This window comes from Zootermopsis nevadensis, unplaced genomic scaffold (genome assembly GCF_977971745.1).
Source record: "Zootermopsis nevadensis isolate Lab colony 2312 unplaced genomic scaffold, Znev_1.0 Znev_ptg000029l, whole genome shotgun sequence".
Classification (NCBI taxonomy): Eukaryota; Metazoa; Arthropoda; class Insecta; order Blattodea; family Termopsidae; genus Zootermopsis; species Zootermopsis nevadensis.
The window spans coordinates 12,498,808-12,514,636 of NW_028259161.1; the positions used below are offsets into that span (position 1 = coordinate 12,498,808).

The 15,829-nt window shown below is 36.4% G+C and overlaps 1 protein-coding gene across 1 annotated transcript in view; it reads left to right on the forward strand.

Moving 5' to 3' along the window:
* Positions 1-15,829, forward strand: part of PolE1 (DNA polymerase epsilon catalytic subunit 1) — a 34,638-nt gene that overhangs the window by 10,393 nt on the left and 8,416 nt on the right. The window contains exons 12-26 of the mRNA XM_022067430.2: positions 298-446; positions 1,062-1,299; positions 2,039-2,241; positions 3,085-3,235; positions 4,227-4,441; positions 4,883-5,066; positions 5,697-5,834; positions 7,055-7,288; positions 7,614-7,847; positions 7,971-8,212; positions 9,597-9,995; positions 11,043-11,209; positions 12,656-12,989; positions 13,620-13,759; positions 14,993-15,203. Of these exons, the coding sequence (XP_021923122.2) occupies positions 298-446; positions 1,062-1,299; positions 2,039-2,241; positions 3,085-3,235; positions 4,227-4,441; positions 4,883-5,066; positions 5,697-5,834; positions 7,055-7,288; positions 7,614-7,847; positions 7,971-8,212; positions 9,597-9,995; positions 11,043-11,209; positions 12,656-12,989; positions 13,620-13,759; positions 14,993-15,203 (3,239 nt within the window). The remainder of the gene's footprint in view (positions 1-297; positions 447-1,061; positions 1,300-2,038; positions 2,242-3,084; positions 3,236-4,226; positions 4,442-4,882; positions 5,067-5,696; positions 5,835-7,054; positions 7,289-7,613; positions 7,848-7,970; positions 8,213-9,596; positions 9,996-11,042; positions 11,210-12,655; positions 12,990-13,619; positions 13,760-14,992; positions 15,204-15,829) is intronic.

Consider the following 15,829-nt stretch of genomic DNA (forward strand, 5'->3'; position numbering starts at 1 on the left):
TATTTATTGTTTTGCAAAGTTAAGGGGATAGAAGGTGGTAATTGATGTTTTTCTTTTGATCTTGAAAATTCAAAGTAGCGAGAAGTTGGTGAATAATTTGCAATTTCAGTGATTTATATTTTTTTAGTTATTGTATTTGTGGAAGTGTTAAGGAATGGGCTTTATTTGATAGCTTTATTGTTTGTTAATGGAAAACTAAGTGTTCTTGAAATGTGTTTGTGTAAAATAAGTTGAAGTTACTGTACATTATTTAACATAAATTATGTTTTAACTCAAATTTTGTACTTATTTTTCCAGGTGGCAAAGAAGCAAGTGACACAGGCTGTGGCAAAAGGAGATGCTGGTGAAATCAAATCTGCAAAGAACAGAGAAGTTTTATATGATTCCTTACAACTGGCTCACAAGTGCATCCTCAATTCTTTTTATGGATATGTCATGAGAAAGGGGTGAGAAAACCAATGGAATTTACTTGGAACATTTGTATGTAATTCAGTTCTCACTAATCAAATTGCAATGGTTGCAAATAAAAATTAAAATTACAAGAGAATTTCAATAGCTCATACAAATTCACATAGTTATTAGTACAAGTAAATATTTTGTTTTCAACTATAGCAACAGCATTTACAGAAAAAGTTTATAAAGTTATTTGCTAAAGAGCACATGCTTCCTTTAATATTCAGTATTTTTCTTGTTGTAAGTACTCTGCCTCAGATTCCCAAAATTTGGATATTGACTTGTTTGAAATGTGGCCACCAAGGTAATTTTGTAATATGCATTTCATTACGTAACAAATTAAGTGTAGATAGACTGTTTTGATGTGATTAACTGGTCTATGTCCCACTTTCTAGAACAGTAAAACTGCTGGTTGAGGAAAAGATGTGTATCACAAATGTGTCTGTGTGTCAACTGTGCTATCTTTCATTGAGCTACAGCTTACTAATACAAATCATATTTTAATTTTAAGTTTCTTGAAGAACGTAATTTGCAAGTTAAAGAGCAATTTAAAATCATTACAGTGTGATGGTGAAATCCATTATAATAATTTTTATTTATATGTGCAGTGCTCGCTGGCATAGTATGGAGATGGCAGGGATAGTTTGCTATACTGGTGCTGCTATCATCACTAAGGCTCGTGAAATTATTGAACAAGTTGGTAGACCTTTAGAACTAGACACAGATGGGATCTGGTGTGTGCTGCCAGAGTCATTCCCTGAAAATTATGTTATTAAAAGCACACATCCCAAAAAACCCAAGGTGGAGATCTCGTACACCAATGCCGTACTCAACTGTATGGTGAAGGTAGGTATTTAGAGTATTTCTCTGTCTCTTCTCTCTCTCCCCCTCTCTCTTGACAGTTTTATCTTCCTTGCTTTGGTAATGTGTTTTTACAAAGCTGCACAGTTACTCTTTGTTTTGAATTATAATTTTTAAAAGATCTATATTGTCTCATTTTAGAACTAATGCAGTCTTGATGTCTCCAGCTATGCAGAACACACACTCAGACTTTGCGACTTTGTCCATATAGCATCATTTGTCCTCCATTAATCTGTCTCACTTCTCTCTAACAGAAACCCTTATGGTACCATAATTAATATTTTACTATAAAGGGCTTTGCCCCTGCTCACTTTCTCCTGAAAATTCTCTCTCCTTTTCTTCACCTCATTTTAGAGATTTAGTTATAAAGAAGTGAAAGAAATGATCAGCTGTTATGAACATTTCATTCTTTTTCAGCTTTAAATGCTGAAACTCCACAGTGTTCACATATCTCACATGGTACACCTTTTAATAAAAATATTTTATGGTTTTGTAAAGAACTCACCTTCATATTCTGTTTAAAACCATATTATTTTTGAGATTATATGAATTCCTCTTTTTGCCATTGATGATGACCTCTTGAGGTTGAAATGCGTCTGGCACTAGTGTCATTTATAGTGTAAACAATTTGTATGCTTATTTTTATATTTTAATAAAAACTTTTTCATTGGACATATTTTCTCTACCATATCCATTAATTTGTCCCTGTCTTACTCTTTTTCAGGATCATTTTACTAATGATCAGTACCATGAGCTGGTAGAGCCACAGACATTGACATACACGCAGCGCAGTGAGAACTCAATTTTCTTTGAGGTTGATGGTCCATATCTGGCAATGGTGTTGCCAGCTTCCAAAGAAGAAGGCAAGAGACTCAAGAAACGTTATGCTGTGTTCAATCATGATGGGACACTAGCAGAATTAAAAGGGTCGGTAGTATCTGTCTTCATATAAATGATCAATGTTTTTGTGATTCCAGATTTGATGTATATTTGCAGAATGTATTGAATAATATTACGTATATGTGTGAAGAATGTTTTAAATTTTGTATTGTGTCTGGAAGTACAATTGGCATCCATCAGATTTTTCACTTTGTCCTGATGTGTGATTTTCAGAACACAAATGTCATTACTATATGTTGGATTGCAATTATTTTGCTTTGAAGAATAAATGCAGTAGCTGGATGCTGGTGTTATTACAGATATCTGGTTTAAAAAAAATATTGTTCATTTTCAAAACGATGTAGTGCTTGCCAAATAGCCAACTGATTTATTTATGATAATCAAAGGTAGTCTCATTATAATATCATTATTGGAAAAAGATGCATTCATGTTACATTCCTAACTACCTTGAATATATAGGCTCAACTTTGTGTTACATATTAGTAGTGGATCATTCTTAAACGTCAGACAGACAGGGATTTTTCATTTATGCACTTTGTGGTGTACAAAAAGATTTTCCTTTGGCAGATGAGAATAGAGAAAAGTAATTATTCTTGCAGAGCTTTCTGGCTTGCTGTTGTCTCAGAGGTGAAAGTGAAGACAAGAATCTGCCAATGTAAAATAAAGATAAAGATGATGTTTGAGAGTCCTGGGCATTCTTTACCTGGGGACTCTGAGTGGTCAGCCTTATGTTGTGACGTCTTTGCTCTGAGGCATGACCCGGTATTCACTGTAGAGTAGGTTGGATGGGGCCATTTAAGCATATTTGTATAAGGTTTTTAAAATTCTATCAGCTGTTCTTGGTTTTATGCTTGGGGATTCTTGTTGCAGTTTTGAAGTTAAACGCAGAGGAGAGTTGCAGTTAATCAAGATCTTCCAGTCTTCAGTATTCGAAGCATTCCTGAAGGGTGATACATTGGAGAAATGTTACGAATCAGTTGCAAAAGTGGCTGATTATTGGCTTGATGTTCTGTATAGTAAGGTTAGTAGCTCAAAATTTGTCTGTCTTTTGTTTTGGTATGACATAAATGTGTTATGTCTGGCATGTTAGTTATTATGCATTCTTTGCATGATGTGCATTGAATGAATACATATAGGGCTGGTCAATAAACAAATTTTTCTACATCAAAGGAGTTAAAAGAGTAGTGTTTTGTAGGCACAGTCATGGCAATTGACTTCTGGGACTCTTTCAGAGTTATTCATGTCACTTTCCTGCCTTCTGGATCACGAATACCAGCTATTACTCCTTTCTCTTGAAGGAACATGCATGAACATCCATTTGGAAGAGGAAGCAATGTTTACTGTAAAAAGGTTTTATTTTTCAGGAGGACAGTGCACAGCCACATTGGCTGAAACAATTTAGCTGAGGTGACAGTGAGAATGCCTCCGTACACTCCTTATTGTCTAAACTTGGCACTTAGTAATTTCCATCTCAGTGAATCAGTTGATGGGATTCAAGAAATTGAAACATGATAATCGTATATAACAGAATGTCCATCATTTATTGCTCACTTGTCAGCAGCTTGGTATGAAGCTTGTACAGTGTTGGAAAAGTCAGTAGAATTAGAGGAAAATGATGTTGCAAAATAAAGGTGCCAAAATTCTTTCAATACACGTGCAAGGTGCATAATAAAATTAAGTCCTGGAATTAATTGTGGGCTCATAATATGCAATATGCAAAGAAGAATGTGGTGACTTTGTGTTGATATTTATAAAGGACAGTAATTGACCATAAGGGATAGAAAGAATGTGTGATTTTATTTTGTGATATGTAATCTGATACATGATGAAAGGACTGGTCTTCCTGATACCATAGTGCTGTTTTCCTAGTGAAACTTGCTAATGATATTCGGGTTTATCTGAATTAACAGTATGCATAATTTTTAATAAAAAATGTAGATATCCAGATAAAATGACAATCTTTTTATCTTCTCACTTTATTAATAAAATACATTTTGCTGTATTATTTATAGGCTTGCAATATGCCTGATTCGGAGCTGTTTGAGTTGATATCAGAAAATCGCTCCATGTCTCGCAAGCTTGAAGATTATGGTGGTCAGAAATCAACTTCAATATCTACTGCTAAGCGTTTAGCAGAGTTCTTGGGAGATCAGATGGTAAAAGATGCAGGTCTCGCTTGCAGATTTATCATATCAAAAAAACCAGAAGGAGCACCTGTCACTGAACGGTACACATTTTAAAATTCCTCTCCTTTTCTCTCTCTCTCTTTCTTACTTCCATCTATTCCTCTTTGCCTTCTTTTCCCAGTAGAAACTTGGAGATTGTGGTTAACATTTTTGGGTTTGAGACCAACTGGATACAGTGCTTATTACTTTGTGTGACATGTTAGTATTCAGAAACATTTTGAGTCATTAGACATATAGGAAACTTTTCTTTCATATCAGTCATAAATATGCAATAAGCGTAATCAGTTTTACGTAGAAAACTGAAACTCTCATTAATTGAATTTTACAATAAAGCATTTATGGAAATAAGAATGAAAAAATATTGTATTACTTTATATGCAAGTCTTTCATGTATTATTTTTGCTGAAGGCTCCATCTGTTTTCAGATGTTCAGTGTTACGTTTGTGTAATAAATCTTATTCTTTTTATTTTTATTATGATAGAGCCATTCCACTAGCCATTTTCCAGTCAGAACCTAGCGTAAAACGGCATTATCTACGCAAGTGGCTGAAAGACTCGTCTCTTACTGTTGTTGATATTCGCCAAGTGCTGGACTGGGACTACTATATTGAGAGGCTTGGTGGCACCATACAGAAAATTATCACCATCCCAGCTGCCATGCAAGGGGTTAGTATCAAGGACATTCATACATTAACCCTTTGACTTCGGCATCAGTAAGTCCATAGCATCTTAGTTAACTCATTCTTGCTCACATGGCCATTGCTGTTACTCAAAATTTAATGACATTTCTTCAGAGGTAAGGCTTTGCTTATGCTCCTGGTTTATTTGTGTGCCTATTTCAATCATTGTTTTATTAATATGTAAGTGATGGTCATGAGCAAAGAAAATTTTATTGTCTTCTTTCTACTCCGAGTCTGTTGTTCTGAAAGTTATCTTTTAGGCAATCATATAGCATTCTAGTCAAAACAAAGCATTTTGGCTTGGCATACAAATGGAGGCCTGTGCTTAACTGTAAACCTAAATTTTATGCTTCTAAATATGTTTCACATCATCAGAGCTGTTAAAGTTCTTTTATGGCTATGGATAAAAGGTGAATCAATTTGCTTATTGGACAGGAGACAGTAAGCATGTAGTCAGACCGTGTGGGTCCTTGTAAGGGCCACTATCTCAGACCTTTTTCTAACATTATAATTTTGGCATTTATATGTCTCACAGACCTTAAAAGCTTTCTATAGGTTGTTTTCCTTTCCAGTTTACTATACTTACCCATTTGTTAAACATTTGTATTTCTTACAGCTCGCAAATCCTGTTCCAAGGGTGAGACATCCAGATTGGCTTCATAAGAAAATGCTAGAGAAGAATGACACATTGAAACAAAGGAGGATCAATGAAATGTTTACTGTGAAACCTAAAAACTCAGAGCTACAGATTGATGTAAGTTTAGCATAACTGCAGGAATTGTAAGTATGTTGGGTTCACGCTATAATGCAGAATTTAAAACAGTGTGGATTTACCTTTGATCCTAAAAATTTGTCTTTTAGCTTGGCTCTTTAGAAAGAATCTTTCGTGGTCTTGCATGCCTTGTAATAATTATCTAGCTAAAGTTTAAATATTATGAAAAATTTGTGATTCAATTTGAAGTGCCTTTCAAACTTAGTTACTTCTTTCAACATTTTTTCCAGACCTGTAAAGGGCATAGACATTGGATAATGTAATTTTGCATAGCCCTCACATCAAAAAATTAAACCTTTTAACAGAACTGTAGGAAGATTGAGGACTTCTTATTACAAGACTATAATTTTAACAGAAATAAATTAAAATATACATGTAGCATGACAAACTTTCGTATGTGTTGTTAATACTGTTCAAATTTTGTACAAAGAGTTCCATATAGATTCATTATGTAATTCATACTGCATCTTGTACTTAGGGGATCCCAGGTTCAAATTTTTGCTGAAGATCACATATTCTATGTGAGGTTTTTATGATTTTTCTCAGTCCATCCAGGCAAATGCTATTATAGTACCTTAAATAAGACTTTGACTATTTCCTCATCCTTTCCAATTCATTGATCATCCTATCATTAGACAGTGTGTAGCCTGATCTACTTGCAGCATCATTAAATAAATCATGCATTTATGTTTGGTATTTTTTTTGTATTAAACTTTCCTTGCGATCCAAAGGAAGATGTAGCCAGGGTTACAAGGTCCAGTTGTAAAATTTGCTCGGAAACATACAAGTTGGCAGGCCTAAATTATGTTGACAGCACTGTGTCTGTAATTAATTAAAGGAGAAAAACAGTCAAACACTGCAGTGCTTTTCATTTATCTTATTGAGAATGTATCAAACAATGAACTGAGTAGAATACATTAAGTAAAATGTAATAAATTTGTTAGAGAACATCCCATGGAATGTAAGCACTATGCCTTGCCACTGTAAGTAATCAGAAAATGAATTATACATATAAATTGGTTTGAATGACCAATTTACTGAAATATTGAAGCAGGTAATAGCTTTGTTTTTATGCACAGATGTATGTAAGTTGAATGTTCAACTAAGACTTTGTACACAGTAAGAAAATTTCTTTAACACTCACTATTATTAAGGTGATTGGATTTTATTAAAATGAGAATTACATCCATGACAATTTTCAGCCTGAAGCAGATTTATTTGCAACGCAGTCAGAGCCCCAAGCAGGACCAATTGACATTGAGGATATTGTTGGAAGATCCCAGGAACATGGAGGTACAGGGAGACGACCTTTGGTCAATGTTACTAAGAGGAAACGTGTGCCTTCAGGTACCACCAACTTCCCCACACAGTCCACCACACTGACACAGAGCTGGAGGGATGTGCTAGGTCCTCCTCCTCCACTTGGCAACACCAAGGTTTGAAAGAGTTTGATTTTGCAACTGGTAATGTTCAGATGTCTACTTGCTTGCTGTTGTTATTTATTTATTTAACACTTAGCTAAAAATTGAGTAAATTTGCTAAAGACAGGTAGGCACAGATGACATATAATTTTGATCTTTGCATCAGTGAATGTATTATATTGGCCTAAAGGCTTCACAACAGCTAGATGTTATTTTGTTAGTGACTAAATTCATTGCATTGTCTTTTGGGTATAGCATCTGATGCTCAAGTATGATGGTTTTTGTATCTTCCAGTGCTGTTGGTGATTACTTAGAACTCCCAATTAATTTGTAATTGCAGGAATCTCGTTTGGCTTGGCTACAGTATCATAAAAAGAAATGGTCTCTTCAAGCTAAACAAAGGTCAGAACAAAACAGTTTTGGGAAACGTGTCCGAGTTGGAGACTCATTTGAAAGACGAGGACAGGCAGGAGGTTTTCGAGATATGGGAAGAAATCCAGCTCCTGGCACACTTGGAGGATTCTTGCGTCAGGCACAACAAACACTGTTGAACACACCGTGGCAAATAATACAGGTAACAGTAAACACTGATATTTTGTATAGGAATGTAATGAAATTTTATTTTGTAACATTTGTATTTGTATCAGCATTTATTAAAATAATATCATCTCTACTAATGTGTTTAATTTTTATTCAGCTTTCAGAAACAAATAAGCCAGGTGTATTTAAAGTGTGGGCTTTGGTGGGGCAGGAACTGCATAATATTCGGTTGGTTGTGCCACGGACATTCTATATAAATCAGCGCTTCCCTCGCCCAGAGCCAACTGCGGATGAAGCTACATTATGGAGGAAATGCAGTCGCATTCTTCCTCGCTCTCATCCTGTGTTCAACTTGTATGAGTACACAGTGCCTGAGGATTTATATCAGGAGCATAGTCAGTGAGTGTTTGAAGTATTTTAGTGCGCAAAATAGTCAGTGTAATTGTCAGTTGATGATGTTCTAGATGGAATTAACAAATTTTAATAAATGTAAAAGGGGAAGAAAAAGGAAATTTAAGAGTTCCACTGTATTGTACATGGAATTAATAGCGTGACTCCAAATGTAAGATGCCTACATGGTGTACAGTGAGACAGCTTTATATATATGTACAGAACAGTACATTCCTGTTTGTTGCTGTGTTACTGCCTGATTATAGTGCAAGATACCAACCAGTGGGTAGTTTCTTTCATTACATAGCCATAGTGTGTACTTTAAAATGTCTGCTGCAAATTATACAGAGTAAGCCAACAGCTATGCAGCTGTGTAAGAATGTGTTATCATGTGTCTGTATACAGTGAAACCTCTATCCATCGTTCCCGGAACTATCGTTTTCCCGGATGCATCGTCCGTTTTGTTCGGTCCCGAATACATCCCATATAAAATAATGTTACATTTTCCCGCTTCTATCGTTCCTCGAACTATCGTTTTATCGCATCGATCGTTCAAAACTCTTAGTCCCGGCCCACAATTTTCCCGCAATGATCGTTTCTGAGAATTTAAAATGCTGGGTTTAGAGATAAATTAATACCGAAAGACGCATAATGTTTTTGGAATACACAGTAGCGGTAACCTGTTATGTCGCCCAACCAGCACATTCTTTTGGAATGAGGGTCAGCGGTGCAGGGGTGATAGTTGGAGTGAATGGCGGTGCTCATTGTCAGAAATTTTACGATTTTAATTAGGGTGCACTCATATTTCGTTCCAGCGATGCCAGATGGCATGTGCAGTGTGAATTTCTTCACAAATGCTTTTATTACAAGTACAAAGGAAAGGCTGGCGGCACTTCTCATTCTTCTGGTTCATCTCGTTTCCAGCGGTTCAGGGTCTTCTACAGTTACGTTTCGTTGAGTTCGGCAGTAATAGTATTTCCATTCTTCCTGTTATTGTCCGCAAAGGGGGTTGGAGTGGTGAGGAAGAGGAAGACGACGAATGCGAGCCCGAAGCTTTGCCGAGTTTTGCCGAAGCACACGCTGCATTGGCGAAAGTGAAGTCGTTCTTTTATGCGCTTAATATTAGTGAACGTGACGAAGAAAACATCTTGAACGTGGAAAGTGCTCTGTTTGGTCTAAAACGTAAAGTTTCGACAAACCAGTTGTCCATTAAAGACTTTTTTGGTAAAAAGAAGTAACTTTGAAAGAGAAACATTGTTTTTTTTTAAAAAATTTAATGCTTTCCCGCATCTATCGTTTTCCCGCATTCATCGTTTTTATTTCCCACCCCCGCTGAAAACGATGCATCGAGGTTTCACTGTAATTCCTTGTTAATTTCTTTTGATTTGTACAGGGAGTTAACTGCAGACTTCTCAAAGCCTGATGTAGAAGGCATTTACGAAACACAGGTATCACTGGAGTTTCGTGCTCTACTTCGTCTAGGTTGCGTGTGCTCTGTAGAGCGCAATGAAGCTCGACGATTGGCAGCATCAGGCCTGCGGGATGGTACTGATACATTTTCTATGCATCAACTCCAGTATCGCAGTCTGTCACACCATCCATACCTACAGTCACGGACTGAAACACTCCAACATTTGTATCTCTATCATAATCGAGCTCCTACTGGACAACGTGCCATGTTTGGTCTGTTCCTGTCACCAAGCAAGCGTGCTTTTGTTTTTGTTTTGGATACGGTTCGCACCAACCAGATGCCTAATATGACGAATTTATACAACAGCGAACGCAGCGAAAAGTAAGTTGTTGCATTTATAAATTGTTATTTAAATGTCCACAAACTTCTGGATTCTTCTTGACCATTTGAGGGGGTCTAGACTGTTCTGCTACATTCAGGAAAGTTCCAGAAAGTACAAGGGTCTGGTGATACAATTCAGACGCTTGTAAAAGCTTCTAGCAGTTTCTGCATGGAGCCTGTTGATGACACTTGAACCAGGTTAGATTGGCTATGAATCATGTCTTTTGGGTGGGGGTGGGAGAATCTCCCTAAGATGATGATGTTACCGTATCATCTCATTAGTCTTACGCGCAGATGTTTTTCAGTAGGTTCAGAATCTGTGTGTGTTCTTCATATTCCCATTCCCATTTGCTCAGCCATCTTTGCCTTTGTAAAACTTTGAGTACCACCCATGTTAGGCTTCCTGTGACCGCTTAGCTCCTCCATATCTGGAGACTGTATTTTGTCTGTAACCTGAGGATACACCATGCTGACATGGCAAGAGGTCTTCACATTGTGTATTTCTCTTCTCCTGTCATAAAACATTGACACATTTGTGTATAATTTTGTCTGATGTGTATGTGCTATTATGATTCATTACTTTTTGTATCTTCATCTGCAGTGGTCCTTGTTTTATTTTGGTAGTTAATGTACCATACCTTGGGACAGTGGGCAGATGCTCAGATCTGGCTAGTTAGTAGTGTGCTACTACAAAACCACTAAAATTGGAGGAATACAAAAGGAATATTTTACTATATAACACAACAATGGCATGTTAAAATACCTTAACATTGTGGTGCAATTTGCGGGAGTGAGGGATGTTTAGTTATATTGCATTTCCACATGACCTGACTTGACCAGGATTCACCACTGCTCTAAGGCACTGTCAGCTTTGATTGTTCTTTATATGCCATATTTCATTGCATAATAAACTCACATTTTCCAAAATATCATCATAAATGACTTTGGAATGTGATTTACATGATGCTTTATTAAAGTTCATACTTCCCTGTGGTGTTCATTACTCATATTTGACTGCTTAAATAAGTGCATTTTATTAATGCATAGGATAAAGAGAAGAAAATCTGAAGATTCACTGCCTCCCAAAAGTTTTACATTTGAAGTTAGAGTTGAGACAGATGCTCGACAAGTATATAGGCTCATCCAGAGGGCTCTGCAAGACTACAAGGATGAAAAACGAGGTCCCACGCTGTTGTCTGTACAGTCATCTCTTGGTAAGTTAGTTTTCCCCAGGAGAAGAATTTAATAGTTATAGTATATAAGCAGGTAAATGTTGTATCGAGACAGTTTTAGTTTCTGTCATCAAACTATCTCACAGATTTAATTGTTTAAATGTATCAAAACCATTTGGCATACCTGAAATTTTTAATTCTTGTTAATGCATTTCCTTTAGACCTAATTACCTTAATTACTACATTCATTTGGGTGTTTCTGTCAAATGACCATTGCGTTTAACTTCAATAGACTTTGCAGTTTTGTTCTTGAAAGATAAATTGAAAATTGGTGAAAATATGTATTAGATCTTGAAAAATGCTGTTATTTATGGATACTATTTTTGCAAGAAATGAATGCTTTAAGGAAGTATTCTCTATGGGAAGGACAAAGAACACATGGCATTTTTGTCTGCTGACCCACCTCTCAGAAATCATTTAATGAATCTGGATGAAATTTGGAAATGAAATTACCGTGGAAGAAATATGAGCCAAATTATTTGGTGGATGTGTGCATAAGAGTTCACCCATGAATAGGATGATCTAGAGAGGATTGTGAGTGGTCATAATGGTCCCATTTAATTTAAGCAAGTGCTTGGATTTTAAATTGTGTTTGTTAATCTTCTGAAGCAGAAAGTTCATGTGAATATTTAAGAACACAGTTCCTACCTCAGACAACACAATACATCTCCATTACAAAAGTCATTCGGTTAATAATATTTACAGAAATATTTACTGTTTATCCTGAAAATTGTATGAAACCAATAAATATGCTCTGAGGAAAATGTGATGTTGTGAAGGTTAATGTGGGTGGTAAACATAGTTACCACAGTGCTTTAAAGGATTAAAACATTGTGGTTTGGATGAATGTTATAGGGAAAGTAAGTAAGAAAGAAATAGATTGTGCTGTCACTGGGAAACATGAAGAATAGCCTTGAGACTGACAGAGTTGTGTCTTTAACATAGCAGAAGATCTTGGATGTGAGTTGGAGAGATATGTCTGTTGTGTTCAGCATTGACATTATAGGAACAGGAAAGGGATAACAAGAAAGCTCAGAGAGCAAAAGACATCCTCAATGAACATTTCTTGATATACTAAATGTAATTCCTTGAACAGAGATGAACATACAAATTTCTTTTATATCTTAATTGCGTCATGTTTGTGTTTATTAATACAATTATTTATTTACCGTCTTTACACAAACTTAAAAATGTTGTTAAAATTACTTAAAATTATAACATTTTTTCATTAGATACAGATCTTGTTCTTGTCAGATCTTGTAAAAAAATGTAATAAAATGTAACAAGATCTGTATCTAATGAAAAAATGTTATAATTTTAAGTAATTTTAACAACATTTTTAAGTTTGTGTAAAGACGGTAAATAAATAATTGTATACAAATTTCTGTTTGTCCAATGACTTTGAATTGTTTCTTTTGCTTTTGGCAGATTTTCCAACTCTCAGCTCACTGATGCCAGGTCTTGGAGAATTCCCTCTCGTTCCAATCCACGTTCAGGATGCGGAAGGTGTCTGGGACCTGAACTGGCAACGAACTGGGGCTCGCAACATGTTGCGACATTACCTCAATAGTGAGATTATCCTTGAACTCACTACAGAGCAGGCTCGTTACTTCCATGTCCCACTAGGAAATCTTCCTGCTGACCCAACCATTTTTGCTGCTGATCTCTTCTATGCTCGCCATCTTATGAAACACAACTTCCTTCTGTGGTGTTCTCCAACTGAACGTCCAGATCTGGGAGGAAGAGAAGCAGATGACAACAGGTTTGTTAAACCTTCTCATTTCTGTTTCATATAGCAGTACAATGGCCATCCTATTGAAAATAATCAGAATTTGGTGATGGAAGAAGGAAAGAATATTTATATTAATAGGAACATGCAATGAAAGTAGTACATTTGCAGTGGTCTTTGGCTTGTAGTGTTAATAACAGCACTGAACATTTTGTAACTTCAGTTAGTGGTACAGTATGAATATAGCGTTGGGGTAACTCAGTCAGTATAATGTCTGACTACGGACATCGTGAATGGAGTTCAATTCTCAGCTGGGACAAAGGATTTTTATTCTAGCCTCTTCGTCCACGTCAGCTCTTGGGCCCATCCAGCCTCCTATCCAATGGAGCACTAGGGGTAAAGCGCTGTTGGAGCGTGACACTGACCACTCACCCCCATCTATTTCTGAGATCAAGAATGAGTAGGAGCTGTCCCTTCTCTCTTCCTAAGTGCCTCCATGGCATGTAGCAGGACAGCTTTACTTTTACACTATGAATATTGCTTTGGTCACTGTACTTTTTATGTGTAAGAAATGATGGTATAATTAATGCTCTCCTTGATTATATGGAACTGTTATAAACATGTGAACATTACCATTACACAGAATCATATTTATTTTCACAGACTATTGACAGAGTGTGAAGAAAGTTCAAGTGTTGTAACAAACAACCCAGGGTGCTACTCAACTGTCTGTATTGAGCTGAACATAGATGGATTAGCTGTCAACACACTCTTGCAGTCTCATCATGTCAATGATATTGAAGGTATGTTTAATGTAAAATAGTTATTGGTTGGTATATACAGGAACACCTCCAAAATTCAGGGGGACCAGGTATTTTGACTTACACATATTGTGGTCCCTTGTCACCGTGGCAGTGTGTCCTTAGGTTGCAGATGGAAGAGAAGGACTCCAGGTATGGAGGGTAGCTGTGAATATATTGAATAAGCAGTTATGGGCAGCCAAAAAAGGGTGGTCCTCTAGTTTGGGGGTTGGGGGGGGGGGAGGGGGGTCTTAGAACTTTGTACCCTGAAAAACAGCAAAGAATGTTGCAAAATGTTACAGGGGGGCCTCAAACTTGGCGAGCTCTCATAAATAGTGTTGAACCTACATGTTCTATAAAAGGTAGGCAGATTTCTTGACTAGCTGAGTGGATATTAGTTTCTTAAGGACTCTGCTCCGTGGACATATATGCACATTGTGTAGAAATTATATCCTGTATCATGAGCAGTCTGACTGTCGTCTGTGTAAAAGTTTGAGACAGATAAAATCTCATCATAATTAACCTTTTATACGTATTCTTTAATCAACTTCCTAAATACTTTAAATAGTTCCAGCACTATAATCTGTGAAATGATATATGGAAGTTAGTGAACTACAAGAAATATATGTTCATTATTCTTGCTTATTAAATTTAGGTTCTAAACACTAAAGGATGTGACATCTTACATATTTTCTGTTACCTCTGTGGCTCTGTGTCATGATAAGACTCATACATATGAAATAGATTACTTCGCTTTAAGCAGTAAACCATATATGGTTTCCTAGCAATGAATGATAGGGAACAGGATAAGTAAACATGGTAATGAACCTTCTGCTTCCATAAAAGGCAGGGTATTTCTTGAGAAGCTTTGTGATTTAGCCTGCCAAGAATGTCTGCCACCTGTATTTTGGTAGGTAAGTAAGCAAATAGGATAAGAATTTATTCTATAAACAGTAATAATCTATATTTACATGTAAATGTTGTTTAATATTCTGTGCTGTTTCTAATTTTCTGGCTTGTGATTCACTTCAGTAGAAACTGTAATAACTGCCACTGTTCTGTTCTCTTCCTTTTGTTGCAGGTCAAGTTTTTAAAAGATGTCTCACTAAATGGCACTAGGTAGTTAACACTTTCTGACAGTTTTATTGTCATTTAGTGTTCATTGTAATGTTTAGTTGCAGTATCAATGATTTTGGATTTATTATGCTCACCAAGAGTTTTGTTTTTATTATACAGGAACTAGTTCCAGTGTGTCCTTTGACACAATTCCACAGGCTTCTCTGGAAGATATGATGGCAGGACGTGGTGCTATTCTACCAAGTTACGATGAGACTGCGCTGTGTAGTGGTGCATTCAGGGTTCTTCGCTCCATGGTGAGCGCTTGGCTGCGTGATGTTTCTCTGTATAAGAATGTGTTTGCAGACTTCCAGATTCTTCATTTTTACAGGTATCTATCAGTTTTTATAATGCTACTGAGCAGAGCTCAACAGATCTTAGGCATCAGTCCCATCATGCCTCATATTTTTTCAAGTAATGAAACTTATTATTTATGTTTTGTTGTTCTTCCTAAGGTGTTTCTAATTTATGAATCTTGACAACTAAACCTCTCTATGTTCCCACCCTTCTACCTCCTGACTTTCTTCCTTTGTACATTCCGTTGTAAGTTAAATTTACTTTTATCTAAAGATTTCTGTCTTCTGGGTTATTGCGCTGTGTAGTCTGGTCGATGTTAACCAACGTTTCAGAGGTCATACTGCCCTGATGACGGAGGCAGTATGACCTCTGAAACGTTGGTTAACATCGACCAGACTACACAGCGCAATAACCCAGAAGACAGAAATCTTCATATTCACCGCTGTGAGAACCTCAAGTCTTACTTTTATCTACTTTTCAAGCTCATGTTTGTAGAAAGTGGGCTCTGCCATTGTATAAGAGAGCGATGAAATGTACAATATGATAATCTGATGCCTCAGATCCAGTTGACAATAATATTAGTGAACTTGAACATGAGAGTGGCACAAGTGGGCTTTCAAAATATCCCCATTTACAGACATCATTCACTACGTATTTGTA